The sequence below is a fragment of the Bos indicus genome, chromosome 6 (assembly GCF_029378745.1).
Source record: "Bos indicus isolate NIAB-ARS_2022 breed Sahiwal x Tharparkar chromosome 6, NIAB-ARS_B.indTharparkar_mat_pri_1.0, whole genome shotgun sequence".
Taxonomy (NCBI): Eukaryota; Metazoa; Chordata; class Mammalia; order Artiodactyla; family Bovidae; genus Bos; species Bos indicus.
The window spans coordinates 59,658,441-59,681,953 of NC_091765.1; the positions used below are offsets into that span (position 1 = coordinate 59,658,441).

A 23,513-nucleotide genomic window follows, 5' to 3' on the forward strand; every position below is an offset into this window, starting at 1 on the left:
AAAGTGGTTGGTTTAAAATTGGGAAAGGACTAAGATAAGGATATATACTGTTATATATAGTTTATTTAACTTGTATGCGGAGTACATCATGTGAAATGCTGGGCAGGATGAAGCACAAGCTGGATCAAGATTACCAGGAGAAATATCAACAACGCAGATGATTCCACTCTAATGGCAGACAGTGAAAAGGAACTAAAGAGCCTCTTGATGAGGGTGAAAGAGGCGAGTGAAAAAGCTGGCTTAAAACTTAGCATTCAAAAAATTAAGACCATGGTACCCAGTCCCATCACTTCACTGCAAACAGAAAGGGAAAAAGTAGAATCAGTAACAGATTTTATTTCTCTGGGCTCCAAAACAGTGACCGCAGCCATGAAATTAAAAGATGCTTGCTCCTTGGAAGAAAAGCTATGACAAACATGGACAGTGTATTAAAAAGCAAAGATATCACTTTGCTGACAAAGGTCTGTATAGTCAAAGCTATGGTTTTTCCAGTAGTCAGGCATGGATGTGAGAGTTGGACCATAAAGAAGGTTGAGTGCCAGAGAACTGATGCTTATGCTTTCTAACCGTATTGCTGGAGAAGACTCTTGAGAGTTCCTTGGACACCAAGGAGTTCAAACCAGTCAATCTTAAAGGAAATAGGCCCTGAATATTCTAGTAAAGGACTGAAGCTGCAGCTCCAATACTTTGGCCATGTGATGCAAAGACCTGACTCGTTGGAAAAGACCCTGATGCTGGGGAAGATTGAAGACCAAAGGGAGAAGGTGGTGGCAGAGGATGAGATGGTTAGATAGCATCACCGACTCAATGAGCACAAGTCTGAACAAACTCCAGAAGATAATGAAAGACAGGTAAGCCTGGCATGCTGCAATCCATGGGGTCGCAAAGAGTTGGACATGACTTAGTGACTGCTGCTGCTGCTAAGTCTCGTCAGTCGTGTCCGACTCTGTGCGACCCCACAGACAGAAGCCCACCAGGCTCCTCTGTCCCTGGGATTCTCCAGGCAAGAACACTGGAGTGGGTTGCCATTTCCTTCTCCAATGCATGAAAGTGAAAAGTGAAAGTGAAGTCGCTCAGTCATGTCCGACTCTTAGCGGCTCCATGGACTGTAGCCTACCAGGCTCCTCCATCCATGGGATTTCCCAGGCAAGAGTACTGGAGTAGGGTGCCATTGCCCTCTCCGCCTTAGTGACTAAACAACAACAATAATCACTGACACAATTTCATTACTGGTAATTGATTTGTACATATTTTCTGTTTCTTCCTGGTTCAGTCGTGGGAAACAATACATTTCTAGGGATTTGTTCATTTCTTCTAGGTTGTCTGCTTTGTTGGCATATAATTGATCATAGATAATGTGACTTTAAACATTGAAAACATGTATATTTTTGAAGTGATCTCATAAATAACCAATAAAACTAAAGTTATTTAATAGACACATAAATATCCATGGCCGCCTACTTTCTTATCCAGAGACAACTGTCATTTTAATAAAATATTTCATTTAGGATTTATAATTTTCTAACTAACAGAGAAAAGTGAGTAGTACTATTCATGATCAAGTATCAAAACACTTATTACTAAATAATTAAGGGAAATAGTCTAGTACAACAGATATGCTAAAAATACTTCTTTGTTTACCTGAATAAGAGACCGATTACTAGGACACTAGTGAATGTGAAATTTTCAGTGTAAGAAGCCTCTTACTGTTGATTTAGTTTTTATAAGTTATGCAAGTGAAAAATGGAGTCTTGCATTTTCGTTTAAATGTTTTTCTATATATATTAATGTCAATCACTAGGACAGATACACTTGTCTATGTACTGACAAGTAGAACTGTTTCATTCCCTCTAAATTCTTATAAATTCAAGTTTAATTAATCAAATGGTCAGAATATATTCAAGACCTTCAAAACGACCTGTTCTGGGCAAATAAGATATCATTATATCAGTGTCTCCAATTTGTTACATATATGTAATTTATTTATTTGGCTGCCTCAGGTCTTAGTGGCAGCATACAGGATCTTCATTGAGTCACGGGGGCTTAACTGCTCTGTGTCATACGGGATCTCAGTACCCTGCCCAGGGAATGAACCTGTGTCCCTTGTATTGTGAGGTGGATTCTTAACCACTGGACCACCATGGAAGTCTCTTATTTATTTTAGTATTTAACATAGGATTACTATAACAATTATTATAGTGAGTTTACTTGAAGAAAAATTTTGGAGCCCATTTCCTGAATCAGTTGAATTAGACAATGATGAATTTCAAATGTTCTCTAGAATATTAATAATAAAAATTGACTTTTTAATCAATGTTTGAAGTAAAGAAACATGTAAATGTAACACAAGAAAGCAATTTAATAAATTTCATAGATTTTCCAACCTTACCATCAAGTTGAATAGAACACAATAATTCCAAGTTCTTTAGAAGGAACATTAAAAGCTTTGAGCAGTGCTATTTTCCATTTCAAAATCAGACAATACTGAATTGTTTAAAACACACATCTTGCTACCAGATAAGCTATGTATCTAAAGGATAAGCACCAGTAAATAAATAAACTGTTTGAGTGAAATATGGCATGGACTGGACCATGATGTCTTCAATCTCATGATTTAAAAATTTTAAGACTCTGCAGATCTTCAAATGTTTATTCTAATGACATTATTTTAGCACACACAAGAAAGATTAAAATCTGTTATGTGGGTAAATAAAAAAAAGCTTTCTTCATAAAAAACTGCTCTTCAGTTTACTCTCCGAGAGAGACAGTAACATTGGTATTAAAAAAAACATATATCGAAGTTTGATATATGTGGTTTTAATCAGGTGGGCCATACTGACTAGCCTCCAAAACATAGAGTCCACAGAATTGTATTCTCTTACCGTCCAAGAAAACACTGCCACAGAGGACGATTCTGTGTTGCTAAATCGGAATCTTTAGAGCCAAACAATTTAGCTAAAAGTCGAACAACAGCTAATCGTTCTTCTCCATCATTGCTCTAAGAGAAAAAAGAAAATAAATAAAACCTGAGATTTATTCATCAGATTATAAAAAAATAACATAAAATAGTCCCAAGAAGCTGCAATTTCACTATTTTTGCTTATAATGATGAAAACTTTAAAATATTGTATTCTCTCATTTACTATGCAGAAGTTGATTTAATTCCACATTAGATCATCAGGTCCTTTGCTCTTATTTCATTCCCTCTCAACTGTTAATTTATGCCTGTTTTCTCTGCTTGCTTGCAATCTGCACAGATGCTGTAGAAATATGAAGATAATGATTTAATTCTAACATTCCCTAAGAGTCCTAGAAAAAATTCTGTGAATGGAAGACCTACAAGTAACTTCTGCCCTACAATTTCATCTCCAACATAAACCCATATCAATTAAGGTTTTGATATCTGAAAGGTTTTTTTTTTTTCGGTATATGAAGTTTTAATCAATGATCCCCTCCTGACTGGAGCACAAAATACTGAAGAATGTCGTGATTCAGAAAAATTCATTTTAACAGAAGAGAATGAATCTTACAAGGATCTATAAAGTCAAGTGAACTGAACACTACAAAAAAGCAAAACTTCATTTTTGATAGGGGCCTATTTTCTTATCCTGAATCAATATACATTACAAAAATGTCCTTCATTTCACTAGTGAAGCCACATTAATATATATCGAATTATTCTAAAACCACATGGTGCATGAAATGTTTTAAAAGTTACACACTCCCTAGGAAAATAAAGACAATAACCAAAAGCAATTGCTAATTTCTAAAGTGTTCAAATACAATAACAAAAAGCAACTTCCAATTTTTAAAATGTTCAAATACAGTGTGTCTAAAGTAATACCAGAAAGTCAATACATACTCATGGGAAAAGATAGCAAGGTAAAAAAGAAAGACTAGAGGAGGTATTATCTTTTTTTAAAGAATGCTTTAATTTTCAGAGATAGGGGTTTTGTGGTTAAAAGATAGGCACACTTATCAAACAGGTAAAAATGAAAATTCAAGGTTTAAAACTTAAAACTACAAAAATGATTTTCTTCGACAAAGTCTTTCTCAAGCAATATGACTACAATGAAGAACAGTGCTGCCTTTTGTAAGTTCAACTGACTAGCTAACATAATTTATTTTCTTTTTAAAGAAAAACCAATCTATCCCTTAAATTTCAAGCACTAGAAAAAGTGGAAATTTTACTTTACTTGAAAGTAACCACTTCAGTAGCCTGGTGATTATTTCACATGTAACTACTGAAATAAAACTAAATGAAAACTTACCACTCACCCCCTGCCTTTTTTGATTTTTAAATATGTTCCTTGAGTGAGACTGGAATATGATGATAATGAAGGTAATTTTTTTTCTGGTGCAAAAACTATTTGGTGTCTCTGATACATACCTATATTGGTAATCTATCTCTAAGTGAAAATTATCTCATTGAGCTATTACCTAATATATTGTTTGAATACAAATATATATATAAAGTATTAATTAAAAGAATGGGTAAAAATCAGAAATTCTGTATTAATAATTTATCAGTGGCTTTCTAAAAGAAATTCAAAAGGCCACCTAGTTTTTATTTTTCTTCAGCCTTAGTTGGAAAAGGTAACCAACTCTGTTACTGTTTCTAATTAACGTAATCGATTCAGAACAATTCTCTGTAAAAATTTTCTCCAACCAAAATAAAGCAATTATGATTGTGTTTTAATGTTTTAAATTGAGGAATAAATATAAATGCCTGTCTATATCTGGCTAACATGAAAAAATTATAATGTAAAATGTGGCAAATTTTCTGACAACTATAGCCATCGCTGCTAAGTAACTCAGCTATCAGAGTACCCCGTAAAACACGAGAGAGTAACAGCACTCTGTGGACTATGCAATGGAGAGTGTACACAGGTGCAGACAGTGGCCCAGTATAAAAAGTAAAATCAAACAGTGATTCTGAAGCATTTTCTCAAACACTTTTATTGTCTTTAGAGGACTTTTCACTACAAAGAAGCTGTAGCTACAATTCAGCAATACATCTACAGAAAGTCACCACAGCCATAAAAAACTTCCTAGGCTATCTGCTTCGCATATACTGGTGACTCAAAAAAGGGGCACTCTAATTATATACAGATAGGCTTTCTAGATGGTGAAGTGGTAAAAAAAATCCACCTGCCAATGAAGGAGATGCAAGAGATACAGGTTTGATGTATGGGGTCAGAAAGATCTCTTCAGAGTAGGAAATGGCAACCTGCTCCAGTATTCTTGACTGGAAAATACCATAGACAGAGAAGCCTGGTGGGCTACAGCCCAAGGGGTTGGAAAGAGTTGGACACAATTAAGCACACACACACAATTCTATAGAGAGAGTATCTGAACTACTCTGAATCTGTTTCTTCACTTGGGATGAGAAAAGTAATACTGGTGCAGGCTAGGGTTACAGTCAGAAGCAAATAAGAATATAGGTGATAGCACTTGCTGTAAAACAATAAAATATTCCCTTACTATTATTTAGATACGGTACTAGTTCAACATAAAGTTTTAAAAAGGCAAAAATTTATCTAAGAATACAGAAAAACATAAAAATCAATGGTCTTGGGTTATACATATTGTATTAAAAGAGACTATATAGAAATAACATTAACTAAGGTGCTAAATTTAAAAAAAAACGGAATTAAGGAATCTATAAAAAATTTTTTTGTGCGCCTACTGCTAAAGTATGCCTATGAAAATATCAAATTTTCATAGAGAGGGTACAAGATGAAGAGTAATTGAGGACAACTGTGGTAGAGACAAGCTCATAACCCATTTAAGGTACTACTACTCAAGTTCTAGCCAAACGTTGTCAAATCATCTGATTTTTTTTTTTCTTAAAGAAAATGTTTAATCTGGAGTTTTCAACAAAGTCCGATTTTAAAATTTATTCATTCACTCAATGTTATCAACTTTTTAAAAAGAGAAAATTCTTTGTATGACATTTTGAAATAAAATTTATCAAATAAAACATTTTTGGGAGGCCAGATTCAGCTCTTAACTTCTGATGTAAGTAAATGAACTTATAGAAGAATGGGGTATGGACAACCAATGTAGTTTAACTTCATTCTGTTTACATTAAGCTTACACATTGAAATCCTGAAGTCTAGTTCCTAATCCATTCCCACCATCTATTATAGCAGCCTTGTTTAAGGATTAAAGAGGCTTGATTTTCATATTCAAACTCTATATATTAGACTGGGAGAAAATATTTTAATGCCTTATAAAATAATTTGGTATGGAACCACTCTTAGACTGTTGTGGAAATAAACCTATTATTAAAAAACAAAACAAAACTTTGTTCTCTGTGTAACATTTTCCGTACAACAGTTTCTGAGAAACCTAGTAAAATGTCTTTCATATGTGAACAGCAAATTCTTGTCATAAAACAAAATGGACAAATCTTATACCTGTTTTAAGAGTTTGAAATCAGAGTTCGAATCCCAAATACATTTTAACTGTGTAAATGGACAAAATGATTCATCTTAAACTTTTCATAATAATTTATCTTATGTTTTTCATAACTTAAAAAATCAAAATTGATAGTGTTGGTCCTAAATATACCACAGTCTGATTTAAGGATTAAATAAAATACTGGATATTAAAAAAATTTTTCAAAAATTCCAGAATATCAAGCAAAATGTAACATGTTCTTTTCTAAAGTTTAACAAGGAGAAAGGACTGAGTGTTAAGATTTTCGTATTTTTTGAGGCATTATGAATTTGTTTAGTTGGCTATTTAAAAAAACAACAGTAAAAAAAAAAACCTCCCAGATATGCTCAAGTCATAACATAAAATTTTTGTCCTTGATCTATACTATGAAAGGGCCAAATAGTTAAAATCAAGATCCTTTGAGTACTGAGTCTGATATCATTTGATGTTCTAAAACATATACATATAATAATATATATCATTTAATAACATTTTATACATTTTGGGGATAACTCCACTTTCCATATGTTATTTATATCACTGTGTTTATCAGGCGTTTAACAATTAAGTAAATTATAATTTTAATTGCAATGAAAAACATCACTGAGATGAGAGTCTCTGTTTTACTTGAATGATTAAAAAAGATGTATACCTTAACTAAATATAAGATAAATTGAACTCACATTTTATTCTTTTACAGTTAAAGGAAAACAATATAACATATATGTTTCTCTCAAAAGTTAAAGAACTTAGAAATTATAGTCAGTCCTACCTTCAGTTTGAATTCAAGCTGCGGCATAACAGATAATAATAAATGGGGATCTATAGCAAAAAGTTCCTGAATCAGATCAAATACATGTTCTGACAAATCACTTACTGATGATCTTCCCAGCACCAGTACTTGATTGAAAAACTAAAGGAGACAGAAACAAAAACAAAATATCCATTTAATTTAAAAACTTGGACTGGCTTTTTATAAATGTGTTAAAAGAAAACTATAAATTAGGCATTCCATATACAAGTGAGGAAGATGAAAAAGAACCGATGTTTCAATTACTAATATATATAATAGGGTAGTCACCAAAACAGAACAAATCTCCAAATATCATCAAATTATGACTGTTATATGAAAAATTTTAAAAGTAATTGAGTTGTTACCTTTTTTTCAAATTAGGATGACAATTCTAGGAATGAACTGTTATTAAAAAAAAAAAAACAATTTAAATAGTTTATTTAATCCATTGTAGAGGATTTTATCAGAGAAGGTAATGGCACCCCACTCCAGTACTCTTGCCTGGAAAATCACATGGACAGAGGAGTGTGGTAGGCTGCAGTACATGGGGTCCCTAAGAGTCCAACACGACTGAGCGACTTCACTTTCACTTTTCATTTTCATGCATTGGAGAAGGAAATGGCAACCCACTCCAGTGTTCTTGCCTGGAGAACCCCAGGGACGAGTGGGCTGCCGTCTCTGGGGTTACACAGAGTCGGACATGACTGAAGCGACTTAGCAGCAGCAGCAGAGGATTTTATAGAGAAATTTCTTTAGAGCAGACAAAAAATTTTAAATGACTAAATCTTTTGGATTTTTAAGTTTGAGTAATTTCTTTACTTGGGCTTCCCAAGTAGCACAGTGGTAAAGAATTCACCTGCCAGTGCAGGAGACTCAAGAGACGTGTGTTTGATCCCTGGGTTGGGAAGAACTCCTGAGGTAGGAAATGCCACTCCAATACGCCTCCCTGGAAAATTCCATAGACAGAAGAGCCTGGCAGGCTATCATCCATGAGGTCACAGAGTTGGACTCGACTAAGCAACTGAGCATATGTGGACACATACACACTTTCTCTATGAATTTAGCAATAAAGAATAACTGAAGGTGGAGGACGAGTTGCTTTCCCCCCCCCAAAATACCCAGAAAGAGACTTTCCTAGCAGTATAGTGATAAGAATCTGCCTGCCAAGGGTCATGGGTTCAATCCCTGGTCCAGGAAGATTCCACATGCTGCGGAGCAACTAAGCCCGTATGGCACAACTACTGATCCTATGAGGCTTGACTGCTGATCCCGCGCACCCTAAAGCCTGTACTCCACAACAAGAGAAGCCACTGCAATGAGAAGCCCACATACTGCTACCATGAGTTGAGCCCACTTGCTGCAACTAGAGAAAGCTTGAACACTGCAACAAAGACCCAGCACAGCCAAAAAAAACCCCAGAAAGTCAGAAACATTTAAAATCAGAGGACAAAGAGAAGGAAAAGGTGATGATACAAAGGCTGATAATTTAAAAGCATTATAGGAAGAAGAAACAAAGAGAATATAATATCAAAGCACAAATTAAAAGATATCTCCACTCCTTTCTAACAAAATTAAATTAGAAAAAATACTTTTAAAATGTAAAAATGCTATTATTTTCTCCCATTCTGAAGGCTGCCTTTTCACCTTGCTAATAGTTTCCTTTGTTGTGCAGAAGCTTTTAAGTTTAATTAGGTCCCATTTGTTTATTTTTGCTTTTATTTCCGATATTCTGGGAGGTGGGTCATAGAGGATCCTGCTGTGATGTATGTCGGAGAGTGTTTTGCCTATGTTCTCTTCTAGGAGTTTTATAGTTTCTGGTCTTACATTGAGATCTTTAATCCATTTTGAGTTTATTTTTGTGTATGGTGTTAGAAAGTGGTCTAGTTTCATTCTTTTACAAGCGGTTAACCAGTTTTCCCAGCACCACTTGTTAAAGAGGTTGTCTTTAATCCATTGTATATTCTTGCCTCCTTTGTCAAAGATAAGGTGTCCATATGTGTGTGGATTTATCTCTGGGCTTCCTATTTTGTTCCATTGATCTATATTTTTGTCTTTGTGCCAGTACCATACTGTCTTGATAACTGTGGCTTTGTAATAGAGCCTGAAGTCAGGCAGGTTGATTCCTCCAGTTCCATTCTTCTTTCTCAAGATAGCTTTGGCTATTCGAGGTTTTTTGTATTTCCATACAAATTGTGAAATTATTTGTTCTAGCTCTGTGAAGAATACCGTTGGTAGCTTGATAGGGATTGCATTGAATCTATAAATTGCTTTGGGTAGTATACTCATTTTCACTGTATTGATTCTTCCAATCCATGAACATGGTATATTTCTCCATCTATTAGTGTTTTCTTTGATCTCTTTCGCCAGTGTTTTATAGTTTTCTATATATAGGTCTTTGGTTTCTTTAGGTAGATATATTCCTAAGTATTTTATTCTTTCCGTTGCAATGGTGAATGGAATTGTTTCCTTAATTTCTCTTTCAGTTTTCTCATTATTAGTGTATAGGAATGCAAGGGATTTCTGTGTGTTGATTTTATATCCTGCAACTTTACTATAATCATTGATTAGCTCTAGTAATTTTCTGGTGGAGTCTTTAGGGTTTTCTATGGAAAGGATCATGTCATCTGCAAACAGTGAGAGTTTTACTTCTTCTTTTCCAATTTGGATTCCTTTTATTTCTTTTTCTGCTCTGACTGCTGTGGCCAAAACTTCCAAAACTATGTTGAATAGTAATGGTGAAAGTGGGCACCCCTGTCTTGTTCCTGACTTTAGAGAAAATACTTTCAATTTTTCACCATTGAGGATAATGTTTGCTGTGGGTTTGTCATATATAGCTTTTATTATGTTGAGGTATGTTCCTTCTATTCCTGCTTTCTGGAGAGTTCTTATCATAAATGGATGTTGAATTTTGTCAAAGGCTGTCTCTGCATCTATTGAGATAATCATATGGTTTTTGTTTTTCAATTTGTTAATGTGGTGTATAACATTGATTGATTAGCAAATGAAGCAACTGACAAACAACTAATCTCAAAAATATACAAGCAACTCCTACAGCTCAACTCCTGAAAAATAAATGACCCAATCAAAAAATGGGCCAAAGAACTAAATAGACATTTCTCCAAAGAAGACATACAGATGGCTAACAAACACATGAAAAGATGCTCAACATCACTCATTATCAGAGAAATGCAAATCAAAACCACTATGAGGTACCATTTCACACCAGTCAGAATGGCTGCAATCCATAAGCCTACAAGCAATAAATGCTGGAGAGGGTGTGGAGAGAAGGGAACTCTCTTGCACTGTTGGTGGGAATGCAAACTAGTACAGCCACTATGGAGAACAGTGTGGAGATTCCTTAAAAAACTGGAAATAGAACTGCCTTATGATCCAACAATCCCCCTGCTGGGCATACACACTGAGGAAACCAGAAGGGAAAGAGACACGTGTACCCCAATGTTCATCGCAGCACTGTTTGTAATAGCCAGGACATGGAAGCAACCTAGATGCCCATCAGCAGACGAATGGATAAGAAAGCTGTGGTACATATACACAATGGAGTATTACTCAGCCATTAAAAAGAATACATTTGAATCAGTTCTAATGAGATGGATGAAACTGGAACCTATTATACAGAGTGAAGTAAGCCAGAAAGAAAAACACCAATACAGTATACTAATGCATATATATGGAATTTAGAAAGATGGAAACAACAACCCTGTGTACAAGACAGCAAAAGAGACACCAACGTATAGATCAGTCTTATGGACTCTGTGGGAGAGGGAGAGGGTGGGGAGATTTGGGAAAATAGCATTGAAACATGTATAATATCATGTATGAAACGAGTCACCAATCCAGGTTCAATGCACGGTTCTGGATGCTTGGGGCTGGTGCACTGGGACGACCCAGAGGGAGGGGAGGGGAGGGAGGAGGGTGGAGGGTTCAGGATGGGGAACGCGGGTACACCTGTGGCGGATTCATTTCGATATTTGGCAAAACTAATACAATATTGTAAAGTTTAAAAATAAAATAAAATTTAAAAAAAACAAAAAAAATAAAATGTAAAAATGCTACAGAGGCAATTGTATGCAACTGATCTGAGCATGTTTTTGGTAGTATCATCAAATGATAAATTTCTTTTGAAAGACAACATATATTAAGAGTTAGAAAATATTGTGAAGAACTTGAAAAGAATAAGGAAAAGAGTTTTAACAAAATTTTAAACTACACATACACATATGAATAATTCTGGAAGGATATATGAAAATCTATTGGTAATGGCTATTTTTGAGAAGTGAGAAAAAGATACTTGAGACTGAAAAAAGACAAATTTCACTGTAGTATTTAGTAAATTAATACTAATAATTCATAAGATTTAAATATACTTAAGACTTTTATACGTAGAAAACAATTCAACAGTAAATAAATACTACATTCAAGAAGACTGTACTAAAGAAAACACTGAAGAAAACCTAAATGCAAGGCAAGAGGGAAATGATTAGGTAAATTATATATGAATTTAAAGGAACACTTACAATCATTCTTGTCATAAATAAAAACATGATGTAAAAAAAAATGATGTCAAGATGTGGAAACATAAATGAACAATTCAGTTTTATATAAAGTGTCAAAAAACAGGTAAGAGTCTGACCAATGTTCAATAATGAACTTGTTACATTAAGGCAGCACAATTATAATATTTTTTTAGAACTACTTTATTGACTTTGTGGTAAAAACAAAACAATATATACACGAAAGTCAAAAACAACTTACTACTCTATTAACAACTATTTAAGAGGGAAAGCCAAAAAGGCTCAGAAGAATACTTTAGAGACATGAGGAAGAAACTATATATACAGAGAGCCAGAGATAAAGATGAAGGGAGAAAGTGAAAAAGACCAGCATAAGGAGATAAAAAGATAAAATACAAAGAAGAAAGGGTGGGAATTGCAGACCTAACATCCTCTATCTTGTGCCATTTAAAAACCATGTCTATAAAGCTTATAAAGTTATGCTGCATTTGGTTACATTTGGACATATCAGTTCTCTTATATATTTCTTCTAAATAGATGAAACTGTTTACAGGCTAAATAAGTCTTTATGTGAAGGGTTCTAATAAATTCATACCTTTATGGATTAAGAACTACAAAATTACAGAAAAAAGATAGGCAGAAATACCTACATTGGCAATGCATGCTTCAATAGTCTGGACTGTCCTTTTCAATAGGACTTTTGCGAGGTCAAACGACTGTTTATTTAAGTTCTGAAACACAAAAAATATGCAAAGTTACAAACAAATTAATGAATTTACAAGATAATACCACTAGATCATCAAAGTCTTCAAAGTTCAGAAAATATGAAGCAAAAAATATAACTGAACTGCATTCAAGGTTTTACCCAATATCCACTAGTCAAGACGTCATAAACGCAGAAGTTGCAAATAGCACAACCATGAAACAAAAACTAAAATACAAAAAAAAAAAAGTAGGTAATTAGCCAAAAGTTCAACCCTATATTAAGTTTAGTTTTACTAAATCTAAGACTTTTAGGTTTTGTTAACCGGGAGCTGGTGATGGACAGGGAGGCCAGGCGTGCTGCAGTCCATGGGGTCGTAAAGAGTTAAGACACAACTGAGCGACTGAACTAAACCAATCTGAATTGATAATCACACCCATTAATCCCTTAACACCCACACATTATCCTCAGTATTTCACTGTCTAATCAATGTCTGTTCTGACGAAGAGGAGACATGGGAAGTGCTTCAAGCAAAATTCTCAATCAGTTGTATTTCTGAAATGCTAACTACTGCCTTCATTCCTCAAGATTCCCAATGCGTGGTAATAAATTAAAGGGTCTGAGGAAGTCTGCAAAAAGATATATTTAATTTTTTAAAGTTATTGAAAATGGAATCCTTGTGCTGAAAAATACCTATTAACATCTCTACACTTTGCAGTTTTAGACCAAACAGATTCATTCACCATCATCTTGCACTTATCTCCAAAAAAAGGCAAGGATATCCTATACCTTAGGTTGCTGCTACTGCTGCTGCTGCTAAGTCGCTTCAGTCGTGTCCGACTCTGTGCGACCCCATAGACAGCAGCCCACCAGGCTCCCCCGTCCCTGGGTTCTCCAGGCAAGAACACTGGAGTGGGTTGCCATTTCCTTCTCTAATGCAAGAAAGTGAAAAGTGAAAGTGAAGTCGCTCAGTTGTGTCCGACTCTTAGCGACCCCATGGACTGCAGCCTACCAGGCTCCTCCATCCATAAGATTTTCCAGGCAAGAGTACTGGAGTGGGGTGCCATCGCCTTCTCCAATACCTTAGGTTAGTAGTCAGCAAAATTTTTATGCAAAGAGGCAGATGGTAGATATAGATTTTAGGCTTTATTTATTGGCCAGCCATATCGTCACTGCTGCAACTACACACCTCTGGTTGTTGCAGCAGGAAACCAACCATAGACACAATGAAAACAAATAAGCATGGTTGTGTTCAAATAAAACTTTATTTACATAAATAGGCAGTGGGCCAGATTTGGTCTACAGGCCATAGCTTCCTGCTACTTGCTCCAGGTTTTTATTCCATTTCCAAAAGACTAAGATTAGCTCAAAATTAAGGCAATCTTGGAGGAAACAAACAGGTGATGGAGATTAACATATACAAACTTCCACCTGCAAAATCACTGAGTCACAGATATGAAATGAACAGTGTGGGGAATACAATCAATAACTATGTAAATCTTTATATGCTGATACACTGTAACTAGATTTAGGTGATCATTTTGAACTGTAGAGAAATACTGTGTAACCACAACTAAGGAAGAGTTATGTAGATCAATCACACTTCAAAAACTCACTCATAAAAAAAGATATCAGATTTGTAGTTAAGGCAGGGGGTGGGGAGGCAGAATTAGATGAAGGCAGTCAAAAGGTACTTCCAACTAAGACGTAAGTACTAGTGACATAAACATGATAAATCTATTTAAAAACAGCTATATGTTATATGTGAGTGAAATTCATTAAGAGAGTAAATCCTAAGATTTATTTCATTTGCAAGAAAAAAAAATTTTTTTCTATTTCTTTAATTTTGCAGCTATGAGATAATGGATGTTCACTAAATGTTTCATGTTTAAATGAAATAAATGATTTCATACTGCAGATGGTAAATACAGCCATGAAATTAAAAGACGCTTACTCCTTGGAAGGAAAGTTATGACCAACCTAGATAGCATATTCAAAAGCAGAGACATTACTTTGCCAACAAAGGTCTGTCTAGTCAAGGCTATGGTTTTTCCAGTAGTCATGTATGGATGCTAGAGTTGGACGGTGAAGAAGGCTGAGCGCTGAAGAATTGATGCTTTTGAACTGTGGTGTTGGAGAAGACTCTTGAGAGTCCCTTGGACTGCAAGGAGATCTAACCGGTCCATTCTAAAGGAGATCAGTCCTGGGTGTTCTTTGGAAGGATTGATGCTAAAGCTGAAACTCCAATACTTCGGCCACCTCATGCGAAGAGTTGATTCATTGGAAAAGACTCTGACGCTGGGAGGTATTGGGGGCAGGAGGAGAAGGGGATGACAGAGGATGAGATGGCTGGATGGCATCAGACTTGATGGACATGAGTTTGAGTGAACTCCGGGAGTTGGTGATGGACAGGGAGGCCTGGAGTGCTGTGATTCATGGGGTCGCAGAGTCGGACAAGACTGAGCGACTGAACTGAACTGAATGTAGGTAAACGTATACAGTGCTCTATATCATTTGTATCTTGATAAAACTAAAAAAACCTATTTCCTAAAAAGGCATAGTTCTACTCATTAAAAATACACTCTAACTAGAATACAAACACCAAATACACTATTCCTCATAAAGTTTTTCCTTTCTTATTTTCCCTAACATATATAACCTCTCTGCCATACTCTCAAAATTTTGACCTATTATAGACTCATTTGAATTTTTAAAAAATGTAAATAATATATCAGTCAGGAAAAGAATTTATAATTGGTTGCATCTTATTGTGAATAGTATAATTAGATACACATTTATCAGACATCTGATGACAAGTCACTGAACAATTAGAGGAAAAGAGCAGGGAAGTAAGTACCAACAGTAGGATAGGCCTGAGTGCAGTGCACATCAGTGGTGGACCTGGAGCGAGGGAAGCTAAGTCCTTCACTTTCTTAGGGGGAGCGAGCAGAAAGAAACAGAAAAAGGAAATGGAGAGGAATAGACTGCTCTTAAACATCCTTTTCCCCTTAACATTAACCATATAGGTTCTGCTTTTGCCCAAATCATTTTCTGAAAGTGCCTAAGAAAAATGTAGGACATGGGTTCTAAGGCGAAATACCAATTCCTACACTCTGTATCTGTTCAGTTCAGTCGCTCAGTCATGTCCAACTGTTTGCAACCCCATGAATCGCAGCACGCCAGGCCTCCCAGTCCGTCAGCAACTCCCGGAGTTCACCCAAACTCATGTCCATCGAGTTGGTGATGCCATCCAGCCATCTCATCCTCTGTCGTCCCCTTCTCCTCCTGCCCCCAATCCCTCCCAGCATCAGAGTCTTTTCCAATGAGTCAACTCTTCACATGAGGTGGCCAAAGTACTGGAGTTTCAGCCTCAGTATCAGTCCTTCCAATGAACACCCAGGACTGGTCTCCTTCAGGAAGAACTGGCTGGATGTCCTTGCAGTCCAAGGGACTCGCAAAAGTCTTCTCCAGCACCACAGTTCAAAAGCATCAATTTTTCAGCACTCAGCTTTCTTCACAGTCCAACTCTCACATCCATACATGACCAATGGAAAAACCATAGCCTTGACTAGATGGACCTTTGTTGGCAAAGTAATGTCTCTGCTTTTCAATAAGCTATCTAGGTTGGTCATAACTTATCTTCCAAGGAGTAAGCATCTTTTAATTTCATGGTATCTATTAGAAAGTAGTAAATACATTTTCTTTTCTAAAACAAAGAACCAAACCAAGACAGTACTTCAATCCCTTGCAATTCCTATACTAGATATGAGTGGTCAATCTGGAACATTTTTAATTTTCCAGAGAAGAGGCAGCAGTTGACCAAGTGAAAATATGTCTTTTAAAGACAACAAGCTATAAGACTTATGTGTGTTACTTTAATTTACTTGGGACTGGAGAGTGACAGTGGGAATAATTACATGGGATTGCAAATGGTGAAAAACAAGTTTTCATATGTGTAGTACTACCATTAAATATTAACCTTTAATATCTTCATACTATACAGACCTTATGTGCAGGAATGAGGTTAATAAGAATGGAGTCCAATAATTCTTGAGTAACTCCATCACCTTCCATGATGATAGAACTCATCAAGTCTAACATGTGCATTTGTACCTTCTTATTGTGGCTATTGCTTTAAAAAAAAAAGAAAAAACAAATTAGGCTTACCAAAGAAAAAAATTTTTTTTTTTTTTAACCAAAGAAAATTAAACTTCCCAGTTTAAAGTAACTATCTCAAATGTAAAGGATTTTTCACTTGAGCAAACCACACCAATAATGGCAAAGAAATTTTGGCTGTTCCATATTTACTTGCTCCTCTCGTGATTATTGCTAAAACAGCTAAGGAATCACTGTAAACTATTTCACACATACAAAAATTTAATTAAGCCCCATACACCTAGAATTCAAAGAATGGGTTAAATTCAATGAAACAAAAATGTCAGCCTTAAAGAAGTCTTTGCTTACATGCCCCTGTATTTTAAAAAACGATAAAATTTTAAGGAAACAAAAAATGTACAAGATAAAGAATGTAGATAGCTTTTCATCCTTTTTGATTTTAATAATTCCCCCCAAACGACAGAACTATAAACACAAAAAAGACCTATGTAAACACTTGCATATCTTTGCCACTAGAAGTTTTAGTTCAACAATACTGAAAATCCAAAGTCTCATGTAAAATGCTACCAGAACTCATGACTTAAGATTCTGAAAAAGTCATCCTGCTGTCTCTCAAACAATTTCAAACAAACAAATGAAAAATCAACAAGGTATAAAGCCAGAATCAGTTTCAGTCCTGCTTCCTTAGCTAGTGCAGAGTCAAGGGCAGGACTTCTCAATTAATAAGTCTAGTGCTGATATAAACTTACCCAAAAAGACTGGCCACAAAATTGTTGTTAAGTCAAGAGAACATCTAGGCTTCTACCTCTCTGACTGCATCTTAACTAAAGACTTGACCTGTTCGTTTTCACATTTATCAGAATATATATGCAAAGACAAATCAAGAGAATGGTATAACTTAGTTGTACTACTACAGACAAAGGGAAGTTTAAATTAAGACTAATCTAAATTTTATTATCATTTATGTATCTCTTATCTGTAATATTTAAAAAATAAGCTTGAAATAATATATAATACACTTGTTGGGCACCTAGTGGTAAAATCAAAGATCAAAATTTTTAAAGTTAGTGAAAAACTGTCCTATTGTTAGATTCACAGTTTTCTACAACTTTTAGAAAAATACTCTCTCTCAAATATCTTGCTTACTAAAGGCCAAGACTGTGCAAAAATCAACTATATAGGAGTGTGTGTGTGTGTGTATGTGTGTGTGGGGGGGGGGGGGGAGGTAGGCAGTGAAGAACAGAGATACTCAGCTTGATACAAAAAAATGAAGAGAGTATTTAGGTCTCAGATCCATATCATTTGTGACTAGGAAAGGAGTGAAGGAAAGAGAAATGAAACAGACTTAAAAATTATTTCCATTAGTTTCAGCCAAGATTCAATAACAGGATTTACTCTTCTACCTGAAACAATTTAAAAAAAAATGAACAAAATATATGAAAACATATCAGACCCTATACACATGCTGCTGAAAGAAGGGAAGCTTACTTTTTCTACCTATAAAAGTTTCCAGGCTTCAGTACAGGAAGAGAAGATCCTAGCAGAGCCTAATGGTTTATCTGGGTCTGGAGAGACTACAGTTTGCAGGGCAGAATACCAGAGGGAAAAGAACTACTCAAGAGAGCAAGCTCACAGAGACTACCCCTGAGTCTTCAGGTGCTTAGTGATTAGCATAAGCTGGGAAAGAAATCTCTTGAGTTTGGGGAAGGAACCACTTGAAAGGAGTAGAAGGAATAATCCCTGGAATTCACACAGGTCATACAACGTGTGTGTTTCAACTACAGTGGAAAATCTTACAACTCACAAGGCATCTAGTAATCAGAAGCATAAACCCACATATCCAAGCAGCTCTGTGAGCTCCAAGCACAGAAAACAGGAAGAAAACTCCACTGTGAGACATCATAATTGAATTGCTTAAAAGCAGCAATACAGAGAAAATCTTAAGTGGGTAAAGAAAAAGAAGATACATTATTAACAGAGAAATAAAGATTTTAAATGACAAAAACTTATCATTTTAAAAAGTGTAAGCCAGAAAAAGATAGAGGAACATCTTTAAAAGTACTGAGACAGAAAAGAAGAGAGGAAAGTATTATTAACATAATATTCATACCATGAATATAACTTTCAAAAACGAAGGTGGAATAAGGGTTTTTTCAGACACAGAAAAACTGAAAGAATTCTATTAGCAGTAGACTTGAACTATAGGAAATGTTAAAGGAAGTCTTTCAGACTAAAGTAAAATAATGCAAGATGGAAACCTGCATATATACAAAGGAATGAAGAACACCAGATATATGGTAAATGTGTCAATAAATACAAATCAATAAATTCCTCTTTCAAAAGGCAAGTCTTATTTTACTGATTTACCTCACTGTGATTTTTTTCAATTAAAGAATTAGGTCAAGAATAAATTTAGATCTTTAGATTCAGAAAAGAAAACTATTAAAAGGATCAAAGAAAGTATGTGTATGTAAAAGTAATAGAAGAAAAAAGTATAACTGCACAGTAGTAAGTGGACTTAAGTGGACAGTCTGGAGAAGGAAATGGCAACCCACTCCAGTGTTCTTGCCTGGAGAATCCCAGGGACGGCAGAGCCTGGTGGGCTGCCGTGTGTGGGGTCGCACAGAGTCGGACATGACTGTAGCGACTTAGCAGCAGCAGCAGCAGCAAGTGGACAGTCAAGGTAATAAAATGGGCAGGATAACAACTCAGGAGTTTCTTTTTCATTTTGTTGGTAATTTTAACATTAAAAAAAAAAAAGTTGCACATATGTGGCAGAAAGCAAACAATGGCCACAAACTATTCTCATCTCTGTATGCACATGTCTTTAAAATGCTACTCCTCCCAACAAAATAGGAGTCTATCTAACCAACCTTTGAATCTGGGTTTGCCTACGTGCCTTGCTCGGCCAATGAATTAAAAGTAAACATGAAGTGTGCCGAGGTTTTAAAAAGTGCTTCTGTGGTGGGGTGTGCCCTTCTTGCAATTTCTGAAACCGAGTCAGCCTATGAAGAGACCTGGATTAGCCTGCTGGATGATGACAGAGTGACATGTGACCCAGCTGTCCTAGTACATCAGCCAGTTGCCAGATGTTCTGCTAACTGACTGCAAATACAGGAGCAAGTCCAGCCCTGACAAAAAGAACTACCAAGCCGAATCATGAGCTAAATAAAATGGAGTATGTTTTAAACTATCAAGTTGTGGGTTGCTTTGTTATGAAGCAAAAGCTAACCAACACAAAGGTATAGTTTATACAGTCTATCATTCACTTAAGGACCTTCAGTTAGTTGTCAAAGAAAGTTTTTTCTCATGCAATCTTTTCATAAGCTTCTATCACTAGACTAGGTTGGTCCACTTTATCCCAAGTTATATTCTCTTCCTACCATTCTAACTAAGGAAAAGAAAAATACGTAATAGTATTCATTAGAAACCTACAGAAAACTTCAGAAATGTGCTATTCAATACCGAAGTCGCTATGCAATAGCCATTTGGCTACTGCCCTACTCAAGTCTGGATAGAACCACATGTTGAAATAAATTATTTAAATAAATTTCATTTGTTTCATGTTACCTTTCTTAATGTGGCTATTAGAAAATTTAAAATATATTTGAGATATATTGCTTGTATATAATGTAATGCTATAGAACACATCTCATAACAATGCTTGGTTTACTAAAACACACACACACACACACACACACACACACACACAGACCACTGGATTGAAATCTCACACACACACACACCCACCCACTAGACTGAAATCTCACACATACACACACACCAGGATGAAGCACTAGAATGAAACCACACACACACACACACACACACACGAAGTACTGGACTAAAATCACACACACACACCAAGATAAAGCACTGGATTGAAATCTGGTGGGCTATAGTCCACGGGGTCGCAAAGAATCAGACATGACTCAGTGACTAAACAACAACATACATTTGATACCATAACTTAAAATGTCAGTATAAAGACAGAGTTTTCAGACAACATAATTATTTTCCTCTTTATGTTAAGTCTTCTAAGGAAAACATTTCCTTTTACCTAAAAGATCTTAGTGTAAATACACAGTACATGATAATTCAATATGCACAACAAGAAAAAGAGACAAACAGAAAGCTTAAAAAATAACTTACTTGATCACTGAGAAGAGAGTCCTAAAAAGCTGAATAAAAATTTCATTGCAATCTTCCAATTCAAAGCAGATGTTATACGATTTAACCCATGCTAAATTCTTAAATAAATAAATAAATAAATAAATTATTCACACACACAGAGAATAGTTACACAAAAGTAGGCTCATTAATAAAATTTAGTTTTTAGAATTAGAAATCTATATTAAAGCTTATAACACCCCAACATATAAAACTACAATTGTTTCAGCAGTCACGTACTCTGACCTTTAAAAAGATACGTATCCGTTGGTATTAACCTTTTCTTATTGAAAAATACTAAACTGTCAGAGGTTGGTAGGACATATATACATACAAAATATTAACTGCAGTGAAAATTAATTTGATTTAATCTCCTTTCGGATTAGAAAAGAATAAAAACATGAAAATAAAGTCTCAATGTAACAGTTTTGCCCATGGAATATGAAGATACGAAGAATGAAAAAACATATTGTAAATGACATTTTCTTAAGTGGGCTTTGTATAAAACAAACAAAAAGATTCATTTACATTATAAAGTTACTATAAAGAATTTCCTACAACATGAAATAGTGGTATTTATTAAATAAAAAAAATATTACCTCTAATAAATAAAAGTATCTATTAAACTGCGGGCTCTTTGTATCCTCCAAACCTTTTAACTGTCTGGTAATAAACAAAAATATGTCCTGTTTTAAAAAATGATAAAATATATTAATTTAAACACAAATACTTATCACTTTCACAATATTCTAACAGTCTATATATACATTCTCTATTAAAGACAACAATAAAAGAAAATTATCCTTGGGACTAGCCTAGTCCATTACTCAAAATATCTGGAAAAGAGCAAATCATTTAAAATTACATCCTTTAGAAGCAAAGATAAAGATTATTACTGCCACATATCTTTAGGCTTTCTCATTCTGAGAGAATCATAGGTTCTATGTCTTGTTACCCTTTCTTCTAGTACAGAACTTCCACTTTATTGACTATATTGTATCATGGTAATTATCTTCAGTTAAAGTACTTTGATATGAAGTACTTCCATTACAATTCCCTAGATGTAAATAATAATTTTCAAGACCTATTTTTGAATTTGATGTGTGACTACAAAGTTGTGTGGAACAAAACCAATAATAGACTGGTCCAAGGGACTGTACTTTTCACAACAGTGCTCTGTTTCTTAATAAGCTTTCTTTAGAAGTTTTAACCCCAAATAGTATCAATATGGAATAAACTGATTTATGGGCTATCTGAAAGTATTCATAATATGAAAACAGTTTAAGAGATCAACTCAAAAGAGGAGCTCCTCAAACTTTTCAAACAAAGGCAGAACCATCAAGATGAGCATGTAGCTTTGCATATAAAATAACCTGCAGAGGAAAATAGTCATTTGAATGTGTGAATTCTGTTATATAGTTGTTTTAAAAAGTGTCATTCATCCACCATCCCTTCAACTCAGTCACCTGGCCTTTAAGATCGGCTATCCTGAAGGTCAGATATGAGCAGACAGGGACCGTTTTGATCTGTATCTTTCAAATGTCTCATAAATATACCAGTCATTTTATGGATATTCAATGAATACTAACTGAATAAATAATTATTTTGTTTTTAGAACTTATGACATAATCTTCTTACGATGACAAGGTGACTAAAATGAAACCTATGTTCCTAAGGGTATTAAGCTAAACTATAAAAGATAACCAATTTTGTAAAGGTTGTATTTACCTTAAGTTTATCATGGGAAGTATATGGAGCTTCTGGGGCATAGATTCGAAAGATGTCAGCCAAACAACATGCTACAAGGAGACGCACATCTTTATTGGGATTCCTGAGAAAAAATTCAGATGCTAGATGCAAGGCTAGTGGGAGATACTGCTGTTTTTCATCTTCTGAGTCCTGATCCATATCCATAAAAGTCTTTACTACCATCTGCAAAAATGTATAAAAGAAAAAAATAGTCAACTCTTGATATTTAGAAGCCAGTGAAAAAGTATATATATTTACTCATCTCCATCACAAAACAAACCAGCAGTTACTATGTACATCTTCATTTAAGAATTTGAGTAAAGACCACAAGCATGGGTAAGTACCAACATTTGGATTACTGACAGATGCATTATCTGCATTTGTACCACATTTATGAAGAACTTAAGACTCTCATTATTAAAGTTATATCTAGCTCAGGTAAAAATTTCATGGCTTGGGACTTACCTGTCCAGTAGCCAAGAATTTGCCTTCCAACGCAGGGGACTGAGTTCAATCCCTCGTCAGCAAACTGAAATCCCACATGCTGTGGGGCAACTAAGATAATATGCTCCAACTACTGAGCCCTATGCACTCTAGAGCTTGTGAGCGCGTGCGAAGTCCCTTCAATAGTTGACTCTTTGCAACCCCATGGACTGTAGCCTGCCAGGCTCCTCTGTCCATGTGAATCTCCAGGCAAGAATACTGGAGTGGGTTGCCCTGATCTCCAGGGAATCTTCTGACTCAGGGACTGAACCTGGGTCTCCTCCATTGCCGGCAGATTCTTTACCCTCTGAGTCATCAGGGAAGCCCCCGGAGCCTGTACTCCATAACAAAGACCCAGCAAAGAGGAAAAAAAACTTCATAGCTTCATGTGCATGCATGCTAAGCCACTTCAGTCCAACTCTTTGCAACCCTATGGACTGTAGCCCCCAGGCTCCTCTGTCCATGGAACTCTTTAGGCAAGAATACAAGAGTGGGTTGCCATGCCCTCCTCCAGGGGATCTTC

General features: G+C 35.4%; 1 protein-coding gene across 4 annotated transcripts in view; it reads right to left on the reverse strand.

The window, feature by feature from the left end:
• PDS5A (PDS5 cohesin associated factor A) overlaps window positions 1-23,513 on the reverse strand; it is a 135,423-nt gene that overhangs the window by 67,999 nt on the left and 43,911 nt on the right. For all 4 annotated transcript variants that reach the window (XM_070791321.1, XM_070791323.1, XM_070791322.1 and 1 more), the window contains exons 3-9: window positions 22,487-22,690; window positions 21,358-21,444; window positions 20,741-20,838; window positions 16,478-16,604; window positions 12,420-12,500; window positions 7,217-7,357; window positions 2,883-2,998 (exon numbers count right to left, since the gene is read on the reverse strand). In XM_070791321.1, the coding sequence (XP_070647422.1) occupies window positions 2,883-2,998; window positions 7,217-7,357; window positions 12,420-12,500; window positions 16,478-16,604; window positions 20,741-20,838; window positions 21,358-21,444; window positions 22,487-22,690 (854 nt within the window). The remainder of the gene's footprint in view (window positions 1-2,882; window positions 2,999-7,216; window positions 7,358-12,419; window positions 12,501-16,477; window positions 16,605-20,740; window positions 20,839-21,357; window positions 21,445-22,486; window positions 22,691-23,513) is intronic.